General features: G+C 50.1%; 11 protein-coding genes across 11 annotated transcripts; 5 read left to right on the top strand and 6 right to left on the bottom strand.

The window, feature by feature from the left end:
• Nucleotides 1–94: 94 nt before the first annotated feature.
• P175DRAFT_0554527 (isovaleryl-CoA dehydrogenase) lies at nucleotides 95–1985 on the top strand (the record flags this gene model as incomplete). The annotated part of the gene is made up of 6 exons (XM_040900563.1): nucleotides 95–275; nucleotides 341–428; nucleotides 488–582; nucleotides 665–900; nucleotides 986–1263; nucleotides 1359–1985. The coding sequence occupies 6 exons, from the start codon at nucleotides 95–97 to the stop codon at nucleotides 1771–1773; spliced, it is 1293 nt and encodes a 430-aa protein (XP_040756672.1). The 3' UTR covers nucleotides 1774–1985.
• On the bottom strand, nucleotides 1639–3145 carry P175DRAFT_072630 (uncharacterized protein). Its single transcript, XM_040901081.1, has 2 exons — nucleotides 2959–3145; nucleotides 1639–2893 (listed from the first exon to the last, which is right to left on the bottom strand). Exons 1-2 carry the CDS (start codon nucleotides 3037–3039, stop codon nucleotides 1991–1993), a joined length of 984 nt encoding a protein of 327 aa, XP_040756671.1. The 5' UTR covers nucleotides 3040–3145; the 3' UTR covers nucleotides 1639–1990.
• A 526-nt stretch (nucleotides 3146–3671) lies between these two features.
• Nucleotides 3672–6315, top strand: P175DRAFT_0426802 (acetyl/propionyl/methylcrotonyl-CoA carboxylase subunit alpha; the record flags this gene model as incomplete). Its single annotated transcript, XM_040893198.1, has 5 exons — nucleotides 3672–3829; nucleotides 3876–4074; nucleotides 4136–4233; nucleotides 4291–5914; nucleotides 6265–6315. The coding sequence occupies 5 exons, from the start codon at nucleotides 3672–3674 to the stop codon at nucleotides 6313–6315; spliced, it is 2130 nt and encodes a 709-aa protein (XP_040756670.1).
• Nucleotides 6316–7302: 987 nt separating this feature from the next.
• P175DRAFT_0451860 (putative D-arabinitol dehydrogenase ArbD) lies at nucleotides 7303–8938 on the top strand. The gene is made up of 4 exons (XM_040894501.1): nucleotides 7303–7913; nucleotides 7964–8033; nucleotides 8115–8540; nucleotides 8619–8938. The coding sequence occupies exons 1-4, from the start codon at nucleotides 7487–7489 to the stop codon at nucleotides 8797–8799; spliced, it is 1104 nt and encodes a 367-aa protein (XP_040756669.1). The 5' UTR covers nucleotides 7303–7486; the 3' UTR covers nucleotides 8800–8938.
• Nucleotides 8939–10386: 1448 nt separating this feature from the next.
• P175DRAFT_0528816 (uncharacterized protein) lies at nucleotides 10387–11378 on the bottom strand (the record flags this gene model as incomplete). Its single annotated transcript, XM_040899644.1, has 2 exons — nucleotides 10387–10755; nucleotides 11355–11378. 2 exons carry the CDS (start codon nucleotides 11376–11378, stop codon nucleotides 10387–10389), a joined length of 393 nt encoding a protein of 130 aa, XP_040756668.1.
• A 130-nt stretch (nucleotides 11379–11508) lies between these two features.
• P175DRAFT_0528815 (GATA-like domain-containing protein) lies at nucleotides 11509–13098 on the top strand (the record flags this gene model as incomplete). Its single annotated transcript, XM_040899643.1, has 4 exons — nucleotides 11509–11614; nucleotides 11688–11863; nucleotides 11921–12416; nucleotides 12482–13098. The coding sequence occupies 4 exons, from the start codon at nucleotides 11509–11511 to the stop codon at nucleotides 13096–13098; spliced, it is 1395 nt and encodes a 464-aa protein (XP_040756667.1).
• Nucleotides 13099–13366: 268 nt separating this feature from the next.
• Nucleotides 13367–13903, bottom strand: P175DRAFT_0401433 (uncharacterized protein; the record flags this gene model as incomplete). The annotated part of the gene is made up of 1 exon (XM_040892988.1): nucleotides 13367–13903. A coding segment is annotated over one exon (537 nt), but the record flags the coding sequence as incomplete, so codon positions are not given.
• An 832-nt stretch (nucleotides 13904–14735) lies between these two features.
• On the bottom strand, nucleotides 14736–17252 carry P175DRAFT_0498388 (uncharacterized protein). The gene is made up of 3 exons (XM_040896489.1): nucleotides 17016–17252; nucleotides 16049–16828; nucleotides 14736–15967 (listed from the first exon to the last, which is right to left on the bottom strand). The coding sequence occupies exons 1-3, from the start codon at nucleotides 17029–17031 to the stop codon at nucleotides 15027–15029; spliced, it is 1737 nt and encodes a 578-aa protein (XP_040756665.1). The 5' UTR covers nucleotides 17032–17252; the 3' UTR covers nucleotides 14736–15026.
• P175DRAFT_072789 (uncharacterized protein) lies at nucleotides 17133–18127 on the bottom strand. The gene is made up of 2 exons (XM_040901082.1): nucleotides 17386–18127; nucleotides 17133–17311 (listed from the first exon to the last, which is right to left on the bottom strand). Exons 1-2 carry the CDS (start codon nucleotides 17983–17985, stop codon nucleotides 17234–17236), a joined length of 678 nt encoding a protein of 225 aa, XP_040756664.1. The 5' UTR covers nucleotides 17986–18127; the 3' UTR covers nucleotides 17133–17233.
• A 991-nt stretch (nucleotides 18128–19118) lies between these two features.
• P175DRAFT_0428986 (putative transcriptional regulator (Cti6)) lies at nucleotides 19119–21371 on the top strand (the record flags this gene model as incomplete). The annotated part of the gene is made up of 4 exons (XM_040893337.1): nucleotides 19119–19735; nucleotides 19987–20274; nucleotides 20344–20600; nucleotides 20677–21371. 4 exons carry the CDS (start codon nucleotides 19119–19121, stop codon nucleotides 21369–21371), a joined length of 1857 nt encoding a protein of 618 aa, XP_040756663.1.
• Nucleotides 21372–23008: 1637 nt separating this feature from the next.
• Nucleotides 23009–25321, bottom strand: hexA (putative Woronin body protein HexA; the record flags this gene model as incomplete). The annotated part of the gene is made up of 3 exons (XM_040895792.1): nucleotides 23009–24059; nucleotides 24572–24960; nucleotides 25283–25321. 3 exons carry the CDS (start codon nucleotides 25319–25321, stop codon nucleotides 23009–23011), a joined length of 1479 nt encoding a protein of 492 aa, XP_040756662.1.
• Nucleotides 25322–27076: the final 1755 nt, after the last annotated feature.

Here is a 27076-nt window from a genome sequence, read left to right as displayed (position 1 = left end):
GATTTTTGATTTTGTATCTATCACTGCTGCACCAACTACTAAGCTTATGTTTTTTTTTTTTTTTTTGTTTATCTTGTTAAATCCCCAGTTTATCATGGCTACCACACGCTTACCCTTTCTATTTCGCTCACTTCCCACACGAGCCCCCGCTAGATGGCCCAAAACCCTCATCCCCGCAGTACGGACGCTGGCGACGACTAAGCATCCGAAGGGCTTTGTGCCTCCTTCTGAGGATGACCTAGTAGAGCTCCGAGAAAGAGTCCAGGAATTCACCCGTTCGTGCTTTTCTCTCTTGCATCACTCTCTCCTCAGTGGCTTGTTCTGACATCCCTATATCTAGGGCGCGAAATTCCCGAAGCGGTCGCCGCACAGACAGACGCACAGAATGAGTTCCCAGCAGATATGTGGAAGAAATTGGGCGACGCAGGGTATTTTTCTGTAGAATTTATCTAAAACAAAGGGGGGGTATCCTAACACACTTTCTTAGGTTCCTGGGAGTAACAGCAGACGAAGAATACGGCGGTCTAGGAATGGGCTACCAAGCACATTGTATAGTAATGGAAGAAATGAGCCGCGCATCGGGTTAGTACACTTGCTTTGGCTTTATTATTTGTGTCTTCTATTGCATCTAACTGAGGATTTGCACCGAAAAAAAAAAAATCAGGAAGCATTGCTCTCTCATACGCAGCTCACTCCCAACTCTGCGTAAATCAACTCTCCCTCAACGCAACCTCAGAGCAAAAAGAACGGTTCCTTCCTGGTCTACTATCCGGTGAGAAAGTCGGCGCATTGGCCATGTCAGAGCATTCAGCCGGTTCGGACGTCGTGAGCATGAAGACAACTGCTAAGGCAGTTGATGGCGGGTGGGTGTTGAACGGCACCAAGATGTGGATTACCAACGTGCGCACCCCTCCCCTGAAATAAGAAGAAAAAAAACAAAAAAAAAAAAACAAACAAACAGACATTTCCTAAAAGATAGCTTCAGGGCCCCAATGCAGACTTCATCATCGTCTACGCCAAAACAGAGCCCGAGAAAGGATCCAAGGGAATCAGCGCCTTCGTCGTCGAAAAAACATTCCAAGGCTTCTCTTGCGCGCGCAAACTCGACAAGCTAGGAATGCGCGGGTCCAACACCGGCGAACTCATCTTCGAGGATGTCTTTGTTCCAGAGAAGAACCTGCTTGGAGAAATCAACCGCGGAGTGAAGGTTCTGATGGAAGGTCTCGATCTGGAGCGGCTTGTTCTCAGCGCAGGTCCGCTAGGGTGAGTGGTCTTTTCTTTCCTCATCCGATCTCGTTATATATTATTATCACCCGAAAACAAGGCAGAGGATAACAAGTGCGTTGGTTCCGTGGTAGAATCATGCAAGCCGCCCTCGACCTCGTCCTACCCTACACCCATGTGCGCAAACAATTCGGTACCCCCATCGCCCATAACCAGTTAATCCAGGGCAAACTGGCAGACATGTACACCAAGCTTGCGGCCTCGCGCAGCTACACGTACGCCACGGCCCGACATGTCGATAACTCGTTCGCCCTGGGAGCAGGAGCAATCCGGACCCAGGACTGTGCGGGAGCAATCCTCTATGCAGCCGAGAGAGCCACGGAATGCGCTCTTGATGCGATCCAACTAATGGGTGGAAACGGGTATATCAACGAGATCCCTGCAGGCAGACTCCTCCGGGACGCCAAGCTCTACGAAATCGGTGCAGGGACGAGTGAAATCAGACGCATCGTGATCGGGCGAGCCTTTAACAAGGAATACGCCCAATGATTTTTTTTTTTTTTTTTGCTTCTTGATCGGGTGCGCTGGTAAGAATAGATTATCATTTTGAATGGTGTCATAATTACAATGTCTTCTTTTCCTAGAGGTCTAAGAATACATAGGGGTCGGATAGGATAGGATAGGATCTTTTCGTGGAGTCCAAGAAGCCATGATGGGAAACTCATAATTCATGCAATCTTTTTTTTTTTTTTTTTGCAAGTCTGGTTTATTTCTTGTTTCTGGTGGACCTCCGAATAGGACCAGACGACGTAGCCGGTGCAGGTGCACCCTTCGAGGATGCGACCCGCTTCGACCTAGTCTTCGTCGCAGGGCGCGAGGTAGTCTCGCCCTGGTCGTGTGGTTCGTCTAACGATACCGACGCCTTACGTTTCCGATTCGACGGAGCTGGAGCTTTCGACGGCTGCGACTCGGCTTTCAATTCCTGTTCCGCGGACCTTTCGACCCTCTTCGAATGAACCGGCAACTCTGAAGGGGAATTTACAACCACGCTCGTATGCACAGGAGCCGAATAGAGCGTTTTCTCCGAGGGCATATCCGTAACACTCGTTGTCGAACCCAGTCCATCATCACGGAACTCCTCTACCGCTACCGAGGGCGAAGACGCACCAGTCGAGGCATCATCCAAACTAGGCTCAGGGGGAAGAAAATCGCCCGAATCCAAGCCATCTACCTCTGAAGCCAGTGGGCCGCTGGTGGCGGATCGCACGCGCAGGCGGGCAATAGCGGGGTTTGCGTTTTTGAAAATTTCGCGCCAGTTCTTGAGCAATGCGACCTTCTCGACCTTGTCTCCCTCGCCTGGGGCATAGATTTGGACGAAATCCGTTTCGTCGGTTGGGAGTTTCCAAACAACACCTTGGAAGGAGGTGATGTCTGTTGCGGGGGCGTTGGTTTTCCGGCGTTTAGTTGGGGGAGAGTTGTCAACTTTGGCTGCAAGGGCTTCATTGTGGTTGGTCCACGCGCCCATTGCGCGGAGTCTGCGCACAACTGTAGGGTCTTCATCATAGTAGTCGTCCGATAACTCATCCCAATCGCTGAAGAATTCGACGGCTTCGAGGGACGGGTCGTCCGGGATGGCTGGGTCGTTTGTCGATGTAGCCGCTAGGTCGTCCTATGGAATTTCCATGTCAGTCAGCAGATAGACCGTTGAGAGATAGGAAAGCAAAAGACACATACAGCAACATCTGGATCTGGCTCCTCCACCCAGAAGATATCATCGTCATCAAACTCATCATAGTATTCCTCGTCATCAGACATAATAATGTTCAATGAATGAGGGTATCAGAAAAGAAACGAAAAAATAGAGCACCAGGGTGTGGGTCCCCAAAGGAAGGGAAATTAGGGAAGAAAATGAGAGACAAAGGGTAATACTCAAGTAAGGCCCACCGCCACTTGAGCAGAAACAAGGTGAATTCACAAAGGCGTCGAGGTTGAAGCCTGGAAGAAGAATATTATGGGGTCAGAGCTGGATGGCTTCGTCTTCGCCAACTGAAAAACCGCATTCTCGGACTTACTTTGTTCCCGCCGGGATATCCTTTTTATGGAGTAATTCTCCAGTTTTCGGCAGGGAGTGTCAAATCAAATCCAAGAGATGTATTAGTAATATGGTCTATATCCTAATCCGGGATAGTTCCCTTTGACCCGCATTCTTGGTCACGTGTACCCCGGCTTCCCCGCAGCGGTTGGCGTCGGCTCAAAAGTAGTTGAGAGTCAAAAGGGATTCATTCGGTTTGGATCTCCGTCATTCAAGAAGCTCGATTCATTCCAGTGAGCTACCGCTGCGTTCTTTATCCTTCCCTCCAAGGTCTTTGAGCAACCTCAATACCATGTACTGCCATTCCCGTTTTTGATACCCCCTACGGCATTAATCCATACTCCTTCGACATACAATGCCACTCTCGTCCCTTCTCCGCACTCCCGCCCGCCTGGGGCCGACGGTTGTTGCCCGCAGGTTAGGACGAGCTGCCTCGACTGCCTCCTCCAGCTCTTCGAGTCCGGCTCGTCCATTAGATTCTATTCTTATTGCTAACAGAGGAGAGATTGCATTGTACGTTTATCGTGTCACATTCTTAATCTCTGCTGAACGTGCATAGGCGAGTTGGTCGGACTGCGGCCCAACACGGGATCCGAGTAACTACGTTGTACACCGACCCAGATAGCCGAGCGCAGCACGCATTGAGCTCACCGTTTGCATTCAACCTAGGCTCTGTCTCGGCCTACCTTGACGGCGATCGTATCATTGAGATTGCCAAGGCCGAGGGATGTCAAGGAATCCACCCCGGATATGGTTTTGTAAGCAGATTGCGAGAATCTTACGTCGAAGATAGGAACTAATCAGCACGGTTCACGGTAGCTCAGTGAGAACTCCGAGTTTGCGCGAAAATGTACTGAAGCCGGATTGGTCTTCATTGGCCCGCCATGGGAAGCCATCGAGGATATGGGAGACAAAAGGTGGGCATGCACGCAAATCTCCTGGCTACAAGATGGCTAATAATACTGCTTTCATAGCCAGTCTAAAAAGATTATGACCGCCGCCGGAGTGCCTTGTGTTCCCGGATATCACGGTGAAAACCAAGATCCTAGCTTCCTCGAAGCTGAAGCCGACAAAATCAAATACCCTGTGCTCATCAAAGCGATCAAAGGCGGTGGCGGCAAGGGAATGCGCATAGCTCAGTCCAAGGCAGAGTTCCAAGCGCAACTTGCGTCTGCAAAATCAGAAGCTATGAACTCCTTCGGAGATGACAAGGTCTTGGTGGAGAAATACATCACTACGCCACGACATATTGAAGTTCAAGTCTTTGCTGACAAGCATGGAAACTGCGTGGCCCTCGGAGAGAGAGATTGCAGTATCCAAAGACGGCACCAGAAAATCCTAGAGGAATCCCCTGCTCCCCATCTGCCGAACGCAACGAGAAAGGATATATGGGCCAAAGCTAGGTCTGCCGCCTTGGCCGTTGGCTATGAAGGTGCCGGTACGGTTGAGTTTATCTTCGACAACGACACGGGAGAGTTTTTCTTCATGGAAATGAACACTAGACTCCAAGTCGAACATCCCGTAACAGAAATGGTCACGGGCCAGGATCTTGTTCATTGGCAGTTGAAGGTTGCTGAAGGCGCCAAACTCCCACTTGATCAGGAGGAAGTAGAGGATAATATCGCCCGCCACGGACACGCAATCGAGGCCAGAATTTATGCCGAGAATCCCGCTCAAGGGTTTATCCCAGATTCTGGTACCCTTCTTCATGTTCGCACTCCCGCGATCTCGGAGGACGTCCGAATTGACGCAGGATTTGTAGAGGGAGATGAAGTGTCGGCGCATTATGACCCGATGATTGCAAAACTAATCGTCAGAGGCAGTAACCGTCGAGAGGCGATCCGAAAACTTGCTGGGGCTCTGGAAGAGTATGAAGTGGCTGGGCCTGTGACCAACATCGAATTTCTAAAGACCATTTGCAAAAGCCCTGACTTTATCTCCGGCGCGGTTGAGACTGGATACATTGAGAAGCATCGCGAGGAGCTGTTTGCGCAGAAAGTCATCGAACCAGAACTGCTCGCACAAGTGGCATTGGCTTGCCTGAACAATGATTCTGAGTTCGGGGCCCCGAACACGGCCAGCTTCGAAGGCTCTACCGTTGGATTTGGGCCGGGCTATCAGGAGCGACACATGACGTTTACCGACCTATCATCGACCACGAAAGATGGGAATAACTTCGAGGTCCAGGTTCGACAGACCGGCGACAACGTATACGATGTGAAGGTGGGCGCGCAGGAATTCAAGCAGGTTGTTAGCCACAGCAGTCCAGACTCCAACCTCGTCACATCATTTTTCCGCCACACGCGCCTCGACACCACCGTGATTCAAGACGGCGACTCCATTGTTGCGTTTCAACGCGGGCTGCAATATCGCCTGACCATCCCTCGGGCCAAATGGATGGAAAAGGCGCTGGGGATGAAGGATGTCACAAATAGTGTTTTAGCGCCGATGCCGTGCAAAGTGTTGCGCGTGGAAGTACAAGTGGGTGACCTGGTGGAAAAGGACCAGCCACTAGTGGTGATTGAGAGTATGAAGATGGAGACGGTTATTCGCAGCCCACAGAAGGGAAAGATTGCAAAAGTGGTCCACAAGAAAGGAGTAGGTCACGCAGTTCCTTTTTTTTTTTTTTTTTCCCTCCCCCTGATCATTATCCCTGTTCTATTTCTCCATGCTTTGCGCCATTTATTTGAAATCCTTGCCACTATTAGATTAGCGACTTGAATTTCCTTGGGACCCGGCAGCCGGGGTGTTAGAGGGACTCTGAAACGGCGAAGACCCCTAAATGATTAAGGCTTGCTCAGGAGAAGCCCCTGATGCAGACGCGGGTCCTGCACGGACCGTGTCAGTCGTCTTCGATGGCTTTTTCCGTTGGGCTTCCATAATCCCCGCGCTCGAGTATCCCATCCTGGTGACTTTCACGATGACTAACTTTGAGTGTGCCTTTGCAGGACCAATGTCAAAGTGGAACACCTTTGGTAGAGTTTGCAGAGGAGACCTGATTCAGCGTGGAGGAATTCCCGAGGAACGGCCTGATATTTGATTCCAAATGAGGAACCGATGAACTCTTCGCGAGGTCAATATGATATCAAGGACGTACGGAGTACGGAGTACATTGGGTAGTGAATGAGAATTCATACTTCTTTCTTAGAATCGCCCTTGTACTAGGTATTATCCATAGCGGACCAGCAGTCCTAACCCGTTCAACAGGCAGTGAGGGACTCCAGGTAGGGTTGTAGTCCTAGTAGATTTAATGCTTTGCTTATCTGGATAATGAGATCCGGATCATTGCATGTGGGATACAATACAGTACAGACTATCGGAATCGAATCTAATCTACTTTGTGGCAATCATTGACATCATACATTCTTACACAGACCGATATACTTTCTGACCTCGGTGTAGCCGTCCACTATGATATCAGAAAAGAACGCGAGTTTGCTGCTGTGGATGACTGTTGTACAAGTTGGACCTGGGTAGAGGAGGTGTGTACGGAGTAGACGGTGAGAAACAATGTCTGCATTGCAATATCACTTGCTAGTTCCAAGTTCAAAGAAAGTATGTGCTCCATGAACTGTGGTTCCGATGGGTCGGTCTGTTTTCTCCACTGTACAGGATGTGGTGGAATCCGGATGGGACAATGCTGAGTGGCGAGAGAAATATAAATATAAACCAAAGTCAGGGGAAATAAATCATTATAAATAGATGATCCTTGGAAGGATCACAGGATCACCAAGTAATGCAAAATTAATAGAGTCACGCGGAGACAAGAAGATCCTGGTCAGATTGCTATATGGCGGTTGGGGTCTGGCCCAGGGAATCTGTAAATCATCACGTTTGCATACTCTGTACTTCTCACATTCCCAGCTCTCCTTCCTTGGCTCCTTCAAGGTTTTTCTTTTTTGACTTTTCTTTTTTTTATTTATTGTTTTTTTTTTTCTTGCCGCCTTGTGGACACATTCACCTCTCCTATGAATTCCTGCTGGAATTGCTGACTCTGGTCATTCATTCACCTTTAAAAGATCCCTCCCCCCCCCCCTTGACCAGGAGGGATCTGTCCGTTTTCCACCCTTCTTAAAAGGCCGTTCTTGTCCTTCCCTCCAGACTCCAATTCTATCACTTTTCACTTGGAAATTTTGGTGCTTTCTTGTCCTTCTCTCATAGACAACGACCATGTTCAAACCCACCGTCGCCCGTCAAGCCGTCAGGGCTCTGAACCGCGCTACTCGCCCAGCTGCATTGGCTGCTACTCCGCGACAGGCGTTGGCCAACACTTTCCTCCGTCCCCTCTCAACTACCGCTCCTCGCGCCCAGAAAGATGACAAGAATGCAAAGGCTCCGGATGGCACGGCTGAAGACCAGGAGGGTCGCTATGCGCGTACCGACGAGACTGTGAAGATTGAATACCCCGATGATGCCAACATGCCCCGGACTCCTGTTGTCCAGGGTCGTGGTGGTATGCATTTCAAGCGTACTCTCGCTCAATTCTCGTTGGAGAACAAGGTCACCCTCGTCACCGGGGGTGCCCGTGGTCTGGGCCTGGTCATGTCCCAAGCAATTGTGGCATCCGGCTCTGATCTCGCCATTGTGGACTTGAACAGTATGTGCTATTGAATCAGCTTTGGAATGCAATTGCTAATGGCTCTGCAGAGGAGGAAGCGGAGGATCAGGCTAAAAAGCTTGTCGAGCAGTTCCAGAAGGAAAACCCTGGACTCGAAGAGTATGTCTCTCTTGCAATACCTTGATTCCCCCCCCCCCCCCCCCCTTCCTTAAAAACTAACGATTTTTTTTTTATCGATAGACTCCCTAATGTCACTGCTCACTACGCTGATGTTGCCAACCCTGACTCGGTCAACAACGCCCTCGCCGATGTCATCTCCAAGCACGGCCGCATTGACCACCTGGTCACTTCTGCTGGTTTCACCGAAAACTTCGATGCCATTTCCTACCCCTACGATCGCATGCAGAAGCTGTGGGGGGTGAATGTGGATGGCACCTACCTTTTTGCCACTGGGGTCGCGAAGCATTTGATGGAGCGTAAGGTTCCCGGCAGCATTGTCATGATTGGCAGCATGTCCGGTGCTATCGTCAACGTTCCCCAGCCCCAAGCTCCTTACAACGCTGCTAAGGCCGCTGTTCGTCACCTCGCCTCTTCCCTCGCCGTCGAATGGGCGGGACATGACATCAGAGTCAACTGCATCAGTCCCGGATACATGCTCACTGCTCTGTAAGTACTTTGGGGATTCATTTATTTTATTTTATTTTTTTTTCCTTGTGGGGGGAAGCGGCTGCTAATTAGGCTCAGGACCCGCAAAATTCTGGACGAGAACCCTGACCTGCGGGACAAGTGGATTTCGCTCATTCCGGTTGGAAAGATGGGTGTGCCCGAAGATCTGATGGGAGCAGTGACTTTCCTCCTCAGTGACGCCTCCAAGTACATCACTGGCGCTGATCTCCGTGTGGACGGTGGCTACACTCTGACCTAAGCAAGTGGCCTTGGATCTGCCGTCAGTTTTATTCTTTTTATCTTGTAATCTTCGGTATGATGTATGGGGTTGCATTCTAGACAGGATATTTTGTTCTTGATTTTCTTTTTCTCTTTTTTTTTTTTTTTTTTTTTTTTTTGTGTTCGTTGGCGGTCCCCCATCCCTGATTCTTGTCGCTTCTTTTTCGATTTCCTTTCTTCCTCGATGCAGTCCCAGAGACCCATTGAGTTGCATTACAATATCTTTGACATTTCGAGAAGCGGATTTTACGGGATTTCTTGTGAAAAGCGAAAAACATGGTTGTATTACTTGTTCTGGAGTACAGAAGTGCGGTCGGACGTTGTTTGCATGTGATAATAACCTAGGTAGCATGATGTCATTGCCTCTTTACTGGGAGCGATAGATCGATAATAGTCACAAGTATAACCCTTCCTCGTTACGGAGTAACTATAAGCTCACCTGCTTACAGAGTACGAATTACTTAACTACTCATAATAGCGTGATACTCAAAAAAAAAAAAAAAAAAAAACACAATTTTGCAACCGGATTTGCCACCAATTCAGCGGTCTAGGGTCCAACCTGAAAGCTTGAGTGAAGGATACTACTGCCTGGAATTGAATTTCGGACCGCAGATAATCATAACAAGAAGAATCTTAATCTTAATATCATGCTTCAGATAGATAGGTTGGGATATGGTACTTCATCTTGTTGGATCTGCATTTATTGATAGATAGCAGTCTTGTTGGGCTCTGGTATAATACCGACCTCGGTAAGGTATATAATAAGAATGTAGAACAGTATTCGAGCTCTGAATAGGCTTTGTGATAGTTCTGATTCTTGTCTCGATGGAATTCAGATATCGCAATGACTTCCTGCAAGGTGTGGATGGATGGATGGATCATCAGGTGATGAGGACCCGTGACGCTGGACGGGGACGATCTTGGCTTTTTTAGTCCAATCTTGCTGCTCTTCATCTTCCGGGCAGACATGGTGTAAATAATCGAAACGCGTATACCGCCGCCCGGATAAGGCTGATGATACCGGTTCCCTCTCCAACGGAGACCGGAGCACCCCGATGCCACGTCCACGATATACTATCCATCCATTACCCAGGCCGAATGAAACCGGGATCTTGCGCAATTCACTTCCCCCCCCCCCCCCGGGAAGTGGGAGAGGGGGGTGCTGTCCACGACGAAAGTGACTGGCTGGCTATGTATACCGTACCTCTTGTTGAATGCGGGACTAGGCTTTAGGCTCTCCCCTTTAATTCGCCGGGATCCCCTGCAGGGGAAGGATTCTGGATCTTCCTTCGAACCCATTGGGCCTGGAATTCTACGACACAAGCGAATACCAGAGAGGTTTGTTTGCGCATCTGTCGTCTGGTGACTGGTTGTACATCAGTACTAAATAACACAATGTACGGAGCCTACCACTCGACTCACAAGATACGAGACTGCAAGACTGCAAAGCAGATCCAATGAGGACATGCAATGGATGTGCTTCGGTGTGAATCTGTATTTGTCATCCATCTCTAAGCTTACCTGTACCTGTACGTGTACGGAGTACGGAGTAGCAGTACGGAGCTCTTCATCCGGCAATCGGCTTGCAATTCTCCAGGTGACGGATGACAAGGTATCCGATCTTGGTTGTCAGATTTGAAGCACTAGTCCTACCGTATAGAGTAGGAGTCTTCTGGAGGCGGCGATATATAGCTCGAAGCTCAATCATTAGCGGGAGTTGGTGATCTTCTCCTCTCTTCACGGGGTACTTGATCCACTGCTGGGTACGGGCGGATAGTGATACATATGTGTCTCCGTAGACCGGAGGAGAGCTTGCGAGTCGAGCCCTGAGACTCTCACTGTAAACTATCCCAAAACACGGTGACGGGAATCCCGATACCCTGGAGCTGGTTGTTGGGCTTGTGAAGGATGTGAGATGCCCTGGCGGATTCAACCCCTGATGCAGTCAGTTCGACGCAGAACTGAGGACTGTAGAAGAGAACCAGGAGTAACTACAATGTAATGACACCAGTTAAAGATTCCCTATTCTATTTGCTGCTTGATTCCTCAGGATTCTGGATCTGGCTGGAACGCCTCTGCTTGTTCTCTTTACCTTTCCTCCACTTCTTTCACTCTTCTTTTACTCTTCTTTCACTCTTCTTTCACTCTTCTTTCTTTGGTTTCTCGGTCTCTTTCCCAGCCTTTTATTTTGAGAATTACAGCTCCCTCTGATTAGTTATTCTTTCAGCTGATCTCTCGGGACTGGGCAGCATTGGTAAGATTCGGCAGCATAAGGCAGCAAAGGACCACACCAGATCATTTCTCGTTGATTTATCTTGTATTATACTGCCCCCAGGTTGTGGCTGAATTTATCTTCAGTGAATTCAGTCATTCCCAGGAGTAAATCCTGCTTACCAGCTGTTGCCCTTGCAGTTAATTCTCTTTGTTTTTTTTTTTAGAGGATATCCACAATCCTTCACTTTCATTGCACTTCTCTTGTGTTCCCCCCCTGCGTTTGTTATGCTCTGTGACCACTCCTCAAATCCACCTCTTCACCGTCGCCTTCAGGGAATCTACCATCCCGGACTTCTTCTTGATCCTTTCTCTTGATCATGTAGTTTTCCCGCCGATCATCTTCGCCAATGCCCCTTACGTGCCTTTACTCTCGCTTTTGAAGCTCTGATACAGTCGCATCCTACCTCACACCACTATGGAGAACCTCCCGAGAGGTCTGGTTTCGACCTCGGGAAATCTTTCAACAGAGCTGGATGGTATGGAAATCGTGGACATCGGGGATATCGTGCGGTTGTGGAGAGGTGCGCGCTGCTCTGCCCCCCCCCCCCCCCCCCCCCCCTTCTTAATATGTAAACATGTCTCATTCTCTCCCAGTATACAGCATCAATCCAGCCGCTCTCGAAGGCGACACCGGATATCGGTTGCAGAACGTCTTTTGGAGAATCTGGGGTAGTGATCGTCTGAGCAGTTCTATCCGTGGGTCGACACTCGCGCGTTTGTTTCTACGCATATCAGAGCCTGGCTCATTGACCCCCACGCAGAAATCCAAGGTGGGCGCGGGCAAAGTCCAAAATGAAGACCACTTCATTGCTAACCTCCTGTTCTAGGCGCAGAAATCAGAGCCTCTACTGCCCAGCTTCAAACGTGAAAAGCCACCGGATCACGCCAATAGTAGCGGGAACACAGGCAAGGCGCCGCTGCCACCCATACTGAAGAAACACAGCACTAGCTCCTCTCACGGAGAGTCTCAGAAGACAACTCGACTGCTTCTGACAGACTTGGGTGGACGGAGTGTCACTCGTAATCCTTCTCACCCGCCGACCCCCGTTCCTCCTTCTCGACCAGTCATGATCGGAGACGGGGTTAGTCGCCAAGGCCAAAAGAAGGGGTTTGTCGTGGCCAACAAAGCAAAGGGCTCCAAGCGTCGGCCGGTGGTCATGCGCCGTAAGTCGTCGCAGCAGTCTTCCGTGGCTAGTTCTACCCGATGCTCGACTCGCGCCCATTCACCTCTTCCGGTTCCCTCACCCCCCCCCCAGCGTATTGACGAGCACCCTGAAGAGCTGTTGACGCAAAGCCCCGATGCCACAAATGAGCCAAGCGAAGGTAAGTTACTGGACCGAGCTTCCCAAAGGTCCTTCCTTAACCTGTCTAACCACCACTTGGTATAGAAACCAGCTCAGACACCAACAAAGATCCAGGAGAACTAACCGCCACGTTCCTAGCTGAACTCAAGGACCTTCTCAACACAGAGGCCCCAGCTCCACCACAAAGCATCAGACTGCATCTTCCACCACTGGGGTACTTTTCCGCTACGGCCCAGCCCCTGTTCGACGGCAGACATCTCTGCGCCGCAAACTACAAATCGTCCGCGTCTTCACTCGTTGAGACGGACTTCCGGACCCGATTCGCTGAGCGCCAGCGCCAGGAACAGCAGTATTACCAGGCGATGTCCTCATCATTTGGCGACCCTGTCTTGGCTGAACCGGGGTCCGAGCCGTTCGGTATAGGAACCGCCACTACCGTGGGGACAAATGACACGATCTCGCCGTCGCGGCTAGGAGAGTCGCAGACCGAAGCGTCGACAGTGGCCACCTCGATCCCCGGCAGCCATGAGGACCACTCTCCGACTCCGTTTCCTTCTAGTATTTTGACCGGCCAGCCGCCGTCAGGGGCAGGCAATGCACTTTTCCCGCAGTCACCTCTTTCTCTACCACGAGGACCGGGTCAGTTGGGTTTTTTAATTAAGCAGAGACATGAAGAGACGGATGAGATGTCAGATGATTAATGCGTGACCTCATATTATGAACGATTGCAATGACTTTCAACCTTTCAACCTTTCACCCTTTCACCCTTTCAATAGTAGACCAGCTAACCGCGTATAACAAGACAAGAACGTAGAGGAAAGAAAGAACCACACAATACAAACGAGAGGATAAGAAAAAGAAAAAGAAAAACAAATCAAATCAAACCATCTCCTTCTCCTCCCCAGCACCAGCACCAGCACCAGCAGCAACATCAGAACCAGAATTCGCAGCAGCAGCAGCAGCAGCAGATTTCCCCCTCCACCACCTCAACCCACTCCAAGTCGCCGAGGCAGCCCAAAGCAACACATTCACCAAATCCACCCGAACCGCCCTCCGCATCCGAACCAGTCGAATCCCCTCATCGAGGACATCCGCACCCGCACCCGCATCCGCACCCGCACTACTTTCCTTATCCCGATGCCTCGCCCCCAGATACACAGCCCCAAACACCCCAAACACAACCAACCACAACACAACCAGCAACCCCTCCCACGCAAACAACGGCATCTGCACCCGCGCCCGCCGCCCCAGCCCCTCACGCCCGCGCTTCTTCCACCACACCTCAAGACCCAAGCACGCCGTCGCCGTCATGCAGGCAAGCACGCCCGTGGTCTCGGCCAACACGCAGCGCGCCGGCCGGTGCGCCGTGCCGCTCGTGCCGCTCGCGGCGGCCCGCGCGGCGTTGATCTCTTGCGCGTAGAGACCTATCACGGCGAGGCCCATGGCCAGCTGGAGGACGCGGAGCGCGCAGGTGACGAGGTACCTGGCTTGCTCGCGTTTGGATTGCGCGCCGCCGCCGCCGCCGCCTGTCTTGCTGGAGCTTTGGTTTGCGGGGTAGTAGTAGTGGTTTGGGTATGGGCTTGCTCCTGTCCCTGGCCCTGGCCCTGGTCCTCTGGTGGGATCCTCCTGTCCTGCGTAGTAAGGGTAAGGGTAGGGGTATGGTGGTTGCTGCTGCTGTTGTTTCTTGGCCCGGTGTTTTTTGGTTTCGGAGTATCCGAATCGGAAGATTTTCAGGAGGACGAACCACATTTTGTCCCTTTCTTTCTTTCTTTCTGGGGTGGTATCGTTAAGAGAGAGAGAGAAAGATTGTCGTTCCTACTTCAGTCGGAGGAGAGGATGCAAATAGATAGAACAGTGGTGTGTGTGTGTGTGTGATATAGAGGTGCGCGCCAGCGCAATCAAGGATTAGATATATCTTTCTGGGGATGCAGCAAAGAAACAGAAAAGAAATAGAAGGAATAAAGAAAATACTGGTGATTGAATGAATGATGAGGTTGTGAATGGCTCATTGATGCACGTACGTCCTTGTCTTTATATCTCTCTATTGTTCTACCCCTACGGCCTTAGAATCCCTCGTAAAGAGCTAAAGTATCCAAGGATAGCAATTCTCATTCTTCACCTACAGCCACTGATTCTTTGTTCAGGGATCTTCCTGAAACAGATCACCCGTTTGTAGTTCGCGCGCGCCAATTCTGCAGCGGCCCTCGAAGCGCCGTCGCGGGTGCCTCTGCGTAGATGCAATCCACTGGATGGGAATCATCAAACTACCATCCCTACGCCGGGTTTAGTCGACAGGGACGGCCATTTATAGAATCGGGATCGAGATTTAGTGTCCTATTCATAGACCTGATCTCTACCTATCTCCTGAGACTATTTCTCCACCATACTAGGTACGCGCCAACCAGTAATGAAGAGTTGCCACCTGAGCGGTTGCATATGTAAAAAGTTTTTACCATTGACGTGACACTCATTAAAAGAGACTATTGGAGCGGGGATTCGTGGATACGGAATAATAGACAAAGGGCTAAAACAACTCGGGCCATGCAAAGACCAAAACCAGATAAACTAAACAACGAACAAGGACGGTCGCGACACAAAGGGTGCACCCAAGACTCATGGAACCAAGATGTCAGGGAGGTTCCATCCCTCCTTCCACCGCTCCCTGGCCGCTCGAAGCACTCGTCGTCATTTTCTTGGTCGCACTCCCGGGAGGGAGCGGTGGTTTGAACGTTCCTGGAGGAACAGATGGTGGAATGGCTGCCCCCACGTCGTCATCATACTCTGTCCCCAAATACTCATCGTCGTGAAGCGCCCCCGATCCCCCTCCGAGGGAAGAGTGATCGACAGATGCCCGGTCGTACCCCGGATCGTATGCTGCATGTTGGGCCGCTGCATGCTTTGATGCGTTTTTTGTTGCCTTCTTATTCTTCCGCCCCTTCATCTTGGCCTTCTCTAGTAGCCGCTTCTTCTCCGCTAGTCGCTTACGCTCTTTTCTGTCCTTGATCTCGTACTGTCGAATGAGAGCTTCTGGTGGGCGACCAAAGATGCTCTCGTATTCACAAAACTCGCAGATCCAGATGTCTTCCAGGCTGGGTGGATGGTGAAGGTTGGCATACTGCTGTTGGATCTTCCGCTGACGCGCTGCCAAAGCATAAAGACTCCCCGGCGACCTCTTTTTCTTCCTTCCCGTGCTTGCTTGATCGGCCACGGGAGCTCCTGGTTGCGGCTGCGGCTGCTGGTAAGTATTTGCTTGCTGGCCTAGCTGCGGAGCAACATTATTAGGACTCGTCTGTGTCCCTTGCGTAGTAAATCCCCGTGATTGTCCTGCCTGAGGGTGAGTGCCTGGTGAGCGGTGGGGTACCGAATACGGATTCTGTGCGTGTAACGCCATTCCTTTGGATGAGTCGGACTCGCATGTGAAAGTGAATTGAGTTTTCGTGGGTGTTGTCGCCTGCTGGTCGACAACACTGCCTTTGTTCGGAACTTGGGAAGGCGAGGCGAACACTGAAGCTGCAGCATTAGCGATAGCTGCGGAGATAATGCCCTGGCTTTGCGTTTCGGTGCTCTCCCCTTGTGTGGTGTCAGTCAATTTCACTCTAGGCAGAAATAGAGATACCCCCCCCCCCAAAAAAAAGAAGAAGAGGAACGTACCCGTCGGACCCGGGGAAGACATCAGCCCGTCGCGACGACTGTGTGACCAGGTGACTTGACCATGTCCCGACAAAGACTGTCTTCCCGTGTTGCGAGATTGGCGTCCAAGGCGACCTCTTCCCGCGCCCGATATCCCACTGCCTACTGGAGATGCGGGGCTTCCTGTGCCATAAAATGTACTCACGTGGGTGCCTTCAGTAGGAGATATGGAAGAGGTTTGAGCAGAGTTCGACAGCCCCATATTTGAAAATTCTGGCGAGAGAGAGGAATGATGGCCACCCAAATTTCCTGGGGTTGGGATTTTGCGCTTCTTCTTGTTGTTAGTGTTTTCGAAGGCATCGTACCCGTCTGGACCTGCCGAAGACAGCTTGATCGGTTGCTCCTTCCCGCTGGGGAGAGTCTGTGGTTGCACACTGGAAGTCGACGGAGACAGGGACGACCCACGAAAACCGGCACTCCGACGAACAACCACCGGACCGTCCTCCTCACCGCTGTCTAGATCAACGCCATTGTCATACGGAGGATGGTGGTGATCTCGATCGGGGCTGTGATCACGACCGTCGCTCTGCTGAACGTATACTTTCGAGTCGTTTATATCATCTCCAGTAGTCGCACAAGCTCCGTAAAAGAGCTGCGTTGCTGGCGGAGCGGGAGGGTAGAAGATCGAATCGGCCGCCTCGGAGGACAAGCGAGAGCGAAGGGTACGCTTGGGCAGGGGACGAATCAGTCTGTCGGGATAAACTGGGGACGGTGTATCCGGGGCCGAATTAAACATCCCATCTGCAGGAGGGCAGTATCAGTAACTGAACGACCAGCAGACCCCCTCTTTCTGGCTTTCTTCTCCCGTCCTTGGCTCTCTCGGAAGTCTGCCATCCAACCTGTGGGGGGATGCTGTGCGAATTCCATGCTTCCAGACCAGATGCCATGTTGCAGAGAAATCACCGTATCCTTGGTGGAGAGGACATACTCAGCGTAGCAGTCATTATGCAAAAATTATCGGCTGTCTTAACCTCCACATCCACAGCCAAAATGGCCCTTGGTGTCTCCTGTAACCCAGCCCGACGGTGTCCACAATTTATTCTCCGATCCTCTGCTTGCCTTGTTCTTCTTTTTCGATTATTTTCCCCCCAAACTTGGACGATACTCCTAATATCTTACTTCGCTGTAACCCACTTCAAATATTATCTAATAAGGTTGGGGGGGGGGGGCGGACGCCTGGACAAGGCCGATACGTAGGGAGGGGAGGGAGGGCAGAGGGAAATCCTAGATATGCCATGCACACACACACAGAAAGAGTCAGTTGGGCTGGTTTCAACATTGGCCAACTGGGAGGGCACCATTCGGAGGGAAATAGCATCCCAACTCCAGAGATCCACGAGACGCCAGAGCCGGGGGAAATACCGACAGCTCGTATTTGCACCCACTCTCGGAACCGAAGGAAAAAGGGAATCAAAAAACGAAAAGGGATCAGGACGGAGCAGGGGACTTACGAAAATGAACTTCTGCCAGTACCATTCCCCAAGCAAACGTTTTTGGAAGGAGAAAACGACACCCGATCGGCACCTGACAAATAAAGCGGAAACGAGAGGACACTCAGACGAATCAATGAAGTCCCAAAGAGGGATGGATGGATGGATGTGGGAGGCGGTGGGTTGAAGAGAACGGAGGGGGGAGGAGGAAAGAAGAGAGAATAGGGAAGGAAAGGAGCGGAGAGAGATGGGGATGAAGGAGGGGTGAAGTGGTAAGGATACAAGAAGGAGTAGAAGAGATGAAAGCGAGGAAAGCGAGAGTGTTGAAGGAGAGGATGTGATGTTGAAGCCCGAGTTGTTGCTGAACTTCTTTTCAAATCTCTTCGTTTCCTTTTTGGGAGCTGCCCCTGCCTTGTAGCCTGAGGCTATCCAGCTGTTCCGAGTTGGCTGCCGAGTCATCTCCGACATTAATTTCTCGAGATATCTATTCTACAATGCCCTCTGCAATTCCTGGGATGATATCTGGATGTGTTCGGGTATTTCCCAATCTTCTATATATATATACATCAATATATATCCTCCCTGTATACGTCTAATTGAGAGTGATGCTCAAAATCCAGCCTGTAGACTATCCTAGCCCTACGTCTCAACCAGTCCACACTCAAAAGATATATCGCAATCGATATTGAGCGGATTCCGCTACCGAGAACAAGGACTGTAATCGGGAGGAGCAATATCTGAGCAGAGGTGTAGCTATAGGGTCTGGCGCTGGGTCTGGAGCTGATCCGAGCCGGATTCCCAACGATCCTGTAAAGCAGCACGAGAAATGGACCTCATTCGAGTTAGAACCCCAAAGAAACGATCATTACTGAATGATTTCGGAGGATATGAGAGGGAGAGGGGTTAACTGGATCCTACTTGGTGGGTAAGCGGGGTTTTACTGAGGAATGAAGGGGAAAACATACCTGAACGAGATAGGATAATATGATCCAACTCTTTTCTTCACAATGAGAGAAAAGAGTAAGAGTAAAAGTTCAAGGAGCTTAAAAGTTAAGTTGCAAGAGAGAGAGAGAAGAGACTGAAGCGGGGAAAGCAGTAACGGGCCAATACAAGATCTGTTGGCCGCAAAGAGGAGAAATTGAAGCCCGTTCCGTCTCTCTCTCTCTCTCTCTCTTTCTCATATCCGCCGGTCTCTTCGCTCTTTTTCCCTCCTCTCTTTTGCTTCCTCCAACCCCTCTCCCAAATCCACCTATTACTATGTAGTCCCCGGCCATGGTTTGAGCTCGATCTGGATCTTCTCGTCATTTCCCCCTCAATTGCCGCAGGATATCTTGCTCCTTTTTTTTCTCCTCCCCTGCGTCACTTCTTTTTTTTGTCCGTTTTGTACGAGTCGCTCTCGAAAAACCCCCAGCTTCTCCAATCCGTCTGCGACAGCTCGCCTACGAGCAGCTTCTGCTCCACGGCTGGCTTTGTTTAATTATATTTATTCTTCTAGGGTTCGGATCTCTAGTTTTCACAGTCGTTCTTATACCAGTGTCGATTTTTTTTTTTTTTTTCATATTCTTATCCAACTACCTAAAAACCCTCCGTCCGCCACCACTATGACGACGCCTCGTCGCTCCTCTCGTGCTCGAACTTCCCAACCCTCGCCAGCAATTCTTCAGCATACAAACTCTTCAAGTTCTTCCAACTCGATGACTCGAGAAAGAAGCACGAGGTCAAACCACAAGAATCCCTCCCCTCACGGATCCTCCACCCAACGATCCCAGTCCATTGACGATGTGGATAAAAGCGATTTCCGCGAGACGCGGCAACGTCAACGCGCCCGAGGGGATGAGGACAACGACCTCAAAATTGCAAATGGGGAGGATGCTGATGTGGAAGAAGACGAAGAAGAAGAAGAAGAAGAAGAAGAAGAGGTCACTCGCTGTCTTTGCGGACAACAGGAATACCCGGGCCTACCCCCCTCTCGCCGCGAGGCCCTCGGTCGCAATGGTGCGCGAGGTGCCATCAAGGATGAGAATTCCTTAAATTTATCTGCAGATCCGTCGGACCTGATGTCAGACGATATGGGCAGCATGTTCATCCAATGTGATTCCTGCAAGGTCTGGCAGCATGGCGGCTGCGTCGGGATTATGGATGAAGCCATGAGCCCCGACGAATATTACTGCGAAGAGTGCCGAAAGGACTTGCACAGAATTAAAAATGAGCCAAATGGGTAAGCTTTTTCTCATGTTTCTGGTTTATTCCCACTTCCACTTTGCATGAACAGATTTGCTGTTTCAAAAGTGGCCGGATGCTTGCCTCTGATTGCCGCCAATCCGCGCGCTCTTTCAGCTTGTTCTCAGTCCTGTTCTGTTGTCTTTGCCCTGGTTCCATTACCCCTCCATAATTCCTACAGAGTTTTACACAAAGAAATCCTTTTATCGAACCTGTCAAGAAGAGACAATTTCGCTTACGATCATACAGGCAGTTCTCATCTACGTACCTCCCCGTCGCCCCTCCTCCTTCCTCAGCAGCCACTTCCCGAGCCTCCTCGCGAGATAATTCAAAGCGCACGAAGGACCAAAGACCGCGACAGAACGATCCGAATGCCAACCCTAAGCGTCGGTCTACCATGAACAGTCGGGACGCAGCCTACGATGAGGAAGAACAGCTGCGACGCGCGATCGAGGAAAGCAAGGAAGATAACAAGACTAGCCCCGTCGACGATCCCGCAGCCCAGCGCCCTAAGAGAAGCCGAAGTGACAGTGAAGCGTAAGCTAAGCATGAAAAGGCGCAAGCTTGACCACAAAAGATTCATTGCTAACACTTCAGCCAACGCAGACACAGACAAGCCGCAAAGCGACCACGTACAAGCTCACCATCGCCCGAGATCAACTCAAAGCAAAGCAATCCGGCCTCCCCCCCGGCGTCGGATGACGAATCGAAAGCAAAAGCAATCACCAACGGTACTAGGAGACAGAGGGCTGCCTCCCGTGGACAGCGCGACAAGGATGTAAAGGATCCGGAGGACCCTGAATCAGAACAGACCGATACTACAAACCGGAGGAAAGGAAGAAGTGACAAACGGAAGGGCGATGGTAAGTCTTGAAACCATCCATGCCTCCTCCTATTTTCTGCCCGGGGTCGCGGCGTTCCAGCTAATGATGCCCAAAGGAGTCGATTCAGATCACGAGATGGAGTCCCCGACAAAGCCTGCGGCGAACGAACCGGAGCCTCCACAACCAAGCCCTGAGACCTCCGTCGCTGCTCCAGAACCTGCACCGCCCCGTCCGTCCACACGCAAATCCGGACGGCCACCTGCGCGTCGGGGTGGCCGAGTGGGACGGAATCAATACACCCGCGATCGTGATGTCAATGGAACAGATTCGAACGCGGGTAACTCCCCGCGACGAGGGCAATCACTTGATACAGGTGGAGACTCACCCAGAGTCGGCTCTGCCGGAACTCCTGTAAATGGCACGGATACTGGGAGGCCGAGCCGACCTCGTTACGTGAATCAACGGACGACGATGAACGAGATGAAGAGACGTGTAGCAGCCATTCTTGAGTTCATCTCGCGGATGCAGGTCGAAATGGCCGTTGCGGGAGAGAGTACAACTCCTCCGGGGAATGGCGAACGACCAAATGGAACTACCCCAAGGGGTGCAGGAGAGCAATCCGAGGGCGAGCCCTCCAACACGGTCACAGCAGGGTCTGGGCAGCTTCCCAGTGATATCATCTCTTTGCCCGTCCAACTATTACCGACAGAGAAAGACTTCAAGGACCTGAGCAGTGTTGAAATGATGGACGTGCTTACTCGCCATCTCCTCAAGTGGCAGCAAGAATATGGCAAGTTCGGGGAACGGTGACTAGACACCGGCCACGGAATGCGTTTTTCAGCCACGTGAACTTTTATTTTGCAAAAACAATCTCTTTCCATTCGGGAGACCTGCGATGCGTACGATACCCTAAACGTCCCAACATGGTGGGCATGTATAATATATGGCTTCTGGAGCAAACATCTTACACGGAATCGGATACGGCGTTTCGAGAGTACAGCGGTATTCATACACTTTTATCTTTCTCCTTTTTCTCCTTCTTTTTCTTCTTCCTCCCCTTCTTCTTTGAACCTCGAAACCTTTTTTTGCTTGACTCTTCGCAGACTTCTTCACCACGATTTGCTACGGTCGTCCTGTCATGATACGGCGTTGGCTCAAATTGAACTTGGATCCCATCCATACTTGATTTTCCCCCTTCTTCTCAAATCCGGTATATTAAACTTCGAACTCGGTTTCTCCATCATCATTATTGCTTGTGCTTTTCCCTCGAAAGTATTCTTGCACTTCTTGTGTGTCTCGATTATGTTGTGTACGGACGGCATCCGGGATTCTCATAATATGAAATACTACTTGGATGAATTTGTTTGTTTCCCCTCTGTATCTGGGCGGTTTGCTTTGATTCTACTCAACTCTGTCCTTTTTTTTTTTTTTTTTTTTTTTTTTTTTACTTCCCATGTTCCATATGGTTGGCGTTCTCCGGTGTGCTCAAATGGTGTTTACTATTGTGGCTAGAAATGAATGAATACATAAATCAATCTCATACGTACGTACGTACGTACGTACGTAAATAAGATACGAAGATAAGATCTTGCCTTCTATTCTCTTACTCCGTACTGTACCAGGTACTATCTACAGAGTAGGTAGGTAGTTACTTGGATTCTACATATATCGATATCGATATATATACCTGGGGAATAATCTCAGGCCCACAAACAGTGAATTCCAAACTTGCAAGTATATTAAGCGTGGACACACTACCCTACTATGCAGAGTCCTGATGGAGGTGTAGTACATAGATAGTATAGGTAGGATAGGTTGGAAGTAAAGAAATACAGAGGTTCATTTCTATTTACTGTCAGTGTGTCTTGAAATATATATATATTATAATATAGTTATATGTTTGTAGGTATCGGGTAGGTAGGCCAGGTAGATTGAACCGTTGGTCAGTTAGGATGTACAAGTACGGAGATAATAAATAGATGAAAGAATGCAGTTCCAGAAAGAAACTCGGCTACGTTGAGTCAAAAAGTGCAAATCAAACATCCCAAATTCCATTATGATTGCTAGATACAGAGGCCGATGATACCAAGTGGATTGAATTGATTGATTTCATCGTCCAACAATTTTCGAAACAGGCGCATTCCCATCGTTGCATAATCCCATGTCAGATACAAAAGGTTTCTCAAGTCGTCAATGATCGTTCGCTGGTGCTGGTGCTAGAGAGAGAGAGAGAGAGAGGAAAAAAAAAAAAAATTGAAAACTAAAAACCGGGAAAATAATAGTGGTTGCAAATAAAAAAAAAAAAAAGCAGTTTTGGTTGGGGTTGATGTATGACGTCAGCGGAGTCTGGGAAGCGCCCTTAGCTCCTTTCCAAAAAAGGAAAGGCGGGAAAGGAGAGCTAGATCCGGAAAAACGAAAACAAGACTAAACCAATCCAGGTAAATGATTTACAGACGGGAAGAGTGGATGACCTTGAAGTCGACCACCAGTTCGCGACCACCATCGTTAATAACCAGAGCACGGACGCTGCCGTGGCCCTCCTGGAAGGCTTCACGGATGCGGCGGAAAAGGTTGCCCTGGGTGATGACGGGAATATCCTGCTTAACATCACCGGTATCGGTCATGGCAACGAGGCCGTTGTTGCGGATATCCAGGATGCGGTAGGTCTTGTAGACGGGACCGAGCATGGTCTGGACAACAACCGAGGGCGAGGGGTTGGAGACGAAGCTGGACTCTTCCTGGAGTTCACGGGTGAAGAGGTCGACACCGAGATAGCGGTGCTGGCCGGTCTGGGGAGAGACGGAGATGCGGATCACCTGGCAGGGACGGCCCTGGAGGATCAGGATGTCGCCAATGCGGATGAAGTGGCAGGGAATTGGGACCGTCTCGGCTGAGGAGGAACCGCCACGAGGCTCGACGATACGAACCTCCTCACGGACACCTTCACTGAAACGAACTGGACCGCGATCGTCAGCCACAATTTCCTCGCGTGCAACAACAGCATCGTGATGATGACGATGAGTAAAGGGATGGAGAACGCGGTCGGCAGCACGCTCCACACCGCGGCGGAAGGAGTGGTAATTACCGTCGTCGTCGTAGTAACCCATCTTGCGAGCGGGAGGGTGATCAACTACAGTAGTGCTCTTGAGAACCTTAACCTGCGAGGTCGAAGGAGTAGACTTGAAGGACTCTACGGTAACCTGACGGTCTTTGTAGGAGCCTTGCTTGGGGACGTCGAGGGGACGAGACTCGAAGGAACGGTCGTACGAGGTATCGACCTGAGCAGTGGAACGACTGTAAGAGACGTCGTTGCTCTGTTGACGGGAAGCTTGGTAGGAATCTACGGGAGCTTGGTAACGGCGATTGTGAGAGACGTCGTAGGTTGGGTCCACACGACGACGATAGTCACGCTCAGTGATATCAAGCTGGGACTCGAGGGCGTTATCGTAGGTCTGCACGCGTTTTTGGAAGCGAGGTGCAGAAGAAGGTTCGCGGTAGCTGAGGTAGAGTCAGACAAAACAAGTGACAGCAAGGCAAAGGCTATGCAATAGGGAAGTAAACAAAGGCCACGGGAGGAAGAGGAGACGCGAGGGAAGAAAGAAAAGCGGGTATGATTGGATGTTTTTATTTGGGGCTGGGGGGAGGGGGACGGTGAGAGAGGCTGGGGAGGATGCGAGTCGTGAGGGAAAAAAATCACAATAGGATTTGTTTGTTTTGGTGCCACGTAACTTAGTGGACGAACTAGATCCCTCTAGCCCCGAAGAGCTGAAGCCACTGGGGAGCGGTGGTTGGGATGCAACTGGGTGACACCGCTGCTTGGGCTCTCCACTTGGGCAGTTTCATTGGGAGCTAATCCCAGGCTCCAGCAGATACAGGTCCAGTATCAATGTAAACAAAGGGAAAAAAAAAAAAGGCAAAATCAAAACAAAGCGAAGTTGGTGGGCCAAAAAAAAAGAAAACATCCAAAAAAATGATTTAAAAAAAAAGTACCGAACCCTGCAAATACGTACCGTTCGCGAGCAAGATCTACCTGGGGATAGTCGGGCTGGGAGGATTGAACCCGTTCGTCCACGCGTTCGTTCACTCGTTGGTCAGCGACAACGGTAAAATCGTCCACCACACCGGGGCGAGTTGAGCGGCGTTCGAACTGACGATCGACTTCTTCCTTTCCGTAGACACGCGGGTCAGGGAGAGGCGCCGAGGTTCGAGTATCTTCCCGTTCGACGCGCGAATGACTATCGAGTTGGACTTCTCCCTCTACTCTCTCAGTGACAAGAGTAGTCTGAGGAACAGCGTCACTCCGGTACGACGACGGGAAGACACTGAACGGGATGGGGACGCGAGCGTCAAAGTCCAGATTGGCTGTCCTTGGAGCGTCTTTTCTCGAATCCCTTCCGAACTGTTAAGAAACAACTCGAAAGGCGAGACAAGAAAAGACTTTTCTCGGGGGAAGTCTTTCTCGCAGGAACCTCAAGAGGGGCAGATAGATCTATTCTGATAGATCTATGATACTGGTTCTGTGGAGAATTCCAGAAGCAGGAGGAGGAATGTGAGATAAGCTTAATGAAGCCTTCAGAATGTGAGGATAGACGATGGAGATAGAGATGTATCGAGAAAGAGGGAGGAGAGGGAAGAGAAGAGGAAGAGATGTGAGCTGGATGGGGACTGGACGCCGTCATTTAAGATGCAGTCGATGTTGTTGTTGACACGCGTTTGTTTACCGCGCTTTTCCTAATCTGGGGACTTCCAGCCTCTCTCATTATTTACGACTATCTGAACTCTCTCGAGAGAGTACATACATTAGCTACACTTGCAACTCAGAAGAGGTACCATGGTTGTGAAATGAGGATTGATGTATGTCTGTGATATTCCTCCGAGGTACGGAGTACTTATCACCTGCCATCCTTTCTTCCTCTTGATCTTTGTTAACCGATCTCAAGGTATTTTATTTTATATACGTGGTTACCATCACATCACGCCCATTGTGTATTACGACTAAACCCACCACCAGCTCCATTAGAATACGGAGTACTCCGTCGCATGGATCCTCCAGTCAGACGGTGGACCGTCATGTAACTATCACCATCGCCCAGGTTTAATCACCGATCTCAGCTTCTCCCAGCCACATCGCCATAGCAACATCTCATCTATCCCCGGGTCGAATCGGGCGTCTGGGTCCCTTGGCGTGTTGAGCTTCTCACACAAGATCGACACACTGGTCAGCTTCTTGCATCCTGATTCCTCGATGCTACACTGTGCACGGGGTAGTGAGCCCACTATTGCTCGCTCCAATTGCCCAAATTCTCCAAAAAAAAAAAATTAAAAAAATCTTCACGAGTCTCGGCTGAACTCCAATCCGTTCAAAAATACCTGCTCCGTACTCCGTACATAGCAGCTTATCTGAAACCAGACTCATCAGATCATTGATGCTCATTCAATAGTGGAAGTTGGGGGGGGGGCTTCGTCCCTTCCTTCGGTTGCTGGTGTTTCTCATCTTACGGTCTTCCCCAACCCCCCCTCTCTGAGTCTCTCCCAGCTTCCGACTCCACTCTACTACCGGAGCTCCAAAATGATTGCTCTGGATTCAGAAATCAGCATGCTCCGTGCAGCTTGCTAGTAAGATTCGGTGAGGAGCTTCCAACCTCTTACTTTTTTTTTTTTCTTTTCTTTTCTGTGCCCGAGAAACTTGACTTGATTTGTCCAACTTTTGGACTTCCAGATATCCAAACTCTTTCCCCATTATACCAACCGTCCAGAAATTTGGAAATCACTCCAGATCCCTGAGAAAAAACCGTGGCTGGCTGTCCGCTGGGTTGCCGTGTGGAGTCGATCCATCGATCGGAGTGGAGAGTGACTCCTCTATCCCGAGGTTGTTGCGCTGCCAACCCCCCCCCCCAAGCTCACTCAGACAATAATACAGCAAGACCCAAGATCATTAATCTGGTCCTTCCTTTCGGAATAAATCACAAGGTACTCCGTATTCCGTATATCTTACAGGTAATACCAAGACCAAGAGAATAAGATCAACTAACTAGTCCACGCTGCATTATTAGCCACATCATATACTAACTATTAAGACACAACTATCTCAAGCCCCCATTCTATCGTATCCATCAATCATTGCTCAGTCCCTCAATTCCCATATAAAGAGGAAGAATTGGGACTCGAAGAGAGCAACATGCAATAATAATGCATAGCTCCTGCTTAAACCCAAACACATCACAATTTTTGGGTCCGTATATTGCATAATGCGGTCACGGATTGGCCCATTAAACGAGGGTATCAATAATATTCAACAAAGAATGAAGGTTCAAATGCCATCACCTATCATGTTATGGTGAAGAAAATGTCGTGCCGTCCCAGACAGCAGCCGCCCTAGATTAGAATTATGATCAGGATCAGAGATCGTAATACAACAGACATTAAACATATATCTGAAGAAAAAGAAAGTCTAGAAGAGAAAGCATAAATAGCATCAGATCATGTAATATCACAAGATATTGGTTGTTCGTTAT

This window comes from Aspergillus ochraceoroseus (assembly GCF_002846915.1).
Source record: "Aspergillus ochraceoroseus IBT 24754 chromosome Unknown P175scaffold_1, whole genome shotgun sequence".
NCBI lineage: Eukaryota > Fungi > Ascomycota > Eurotiomycetes > Eurotiales > Aspergillaceae > Aspergillus > Aspergillus ochraceoroseus.
Note: the sequence above shows the minus strand (reverse complement) of the source record. Positions and strands in the feature narration are given on the sequence as shown.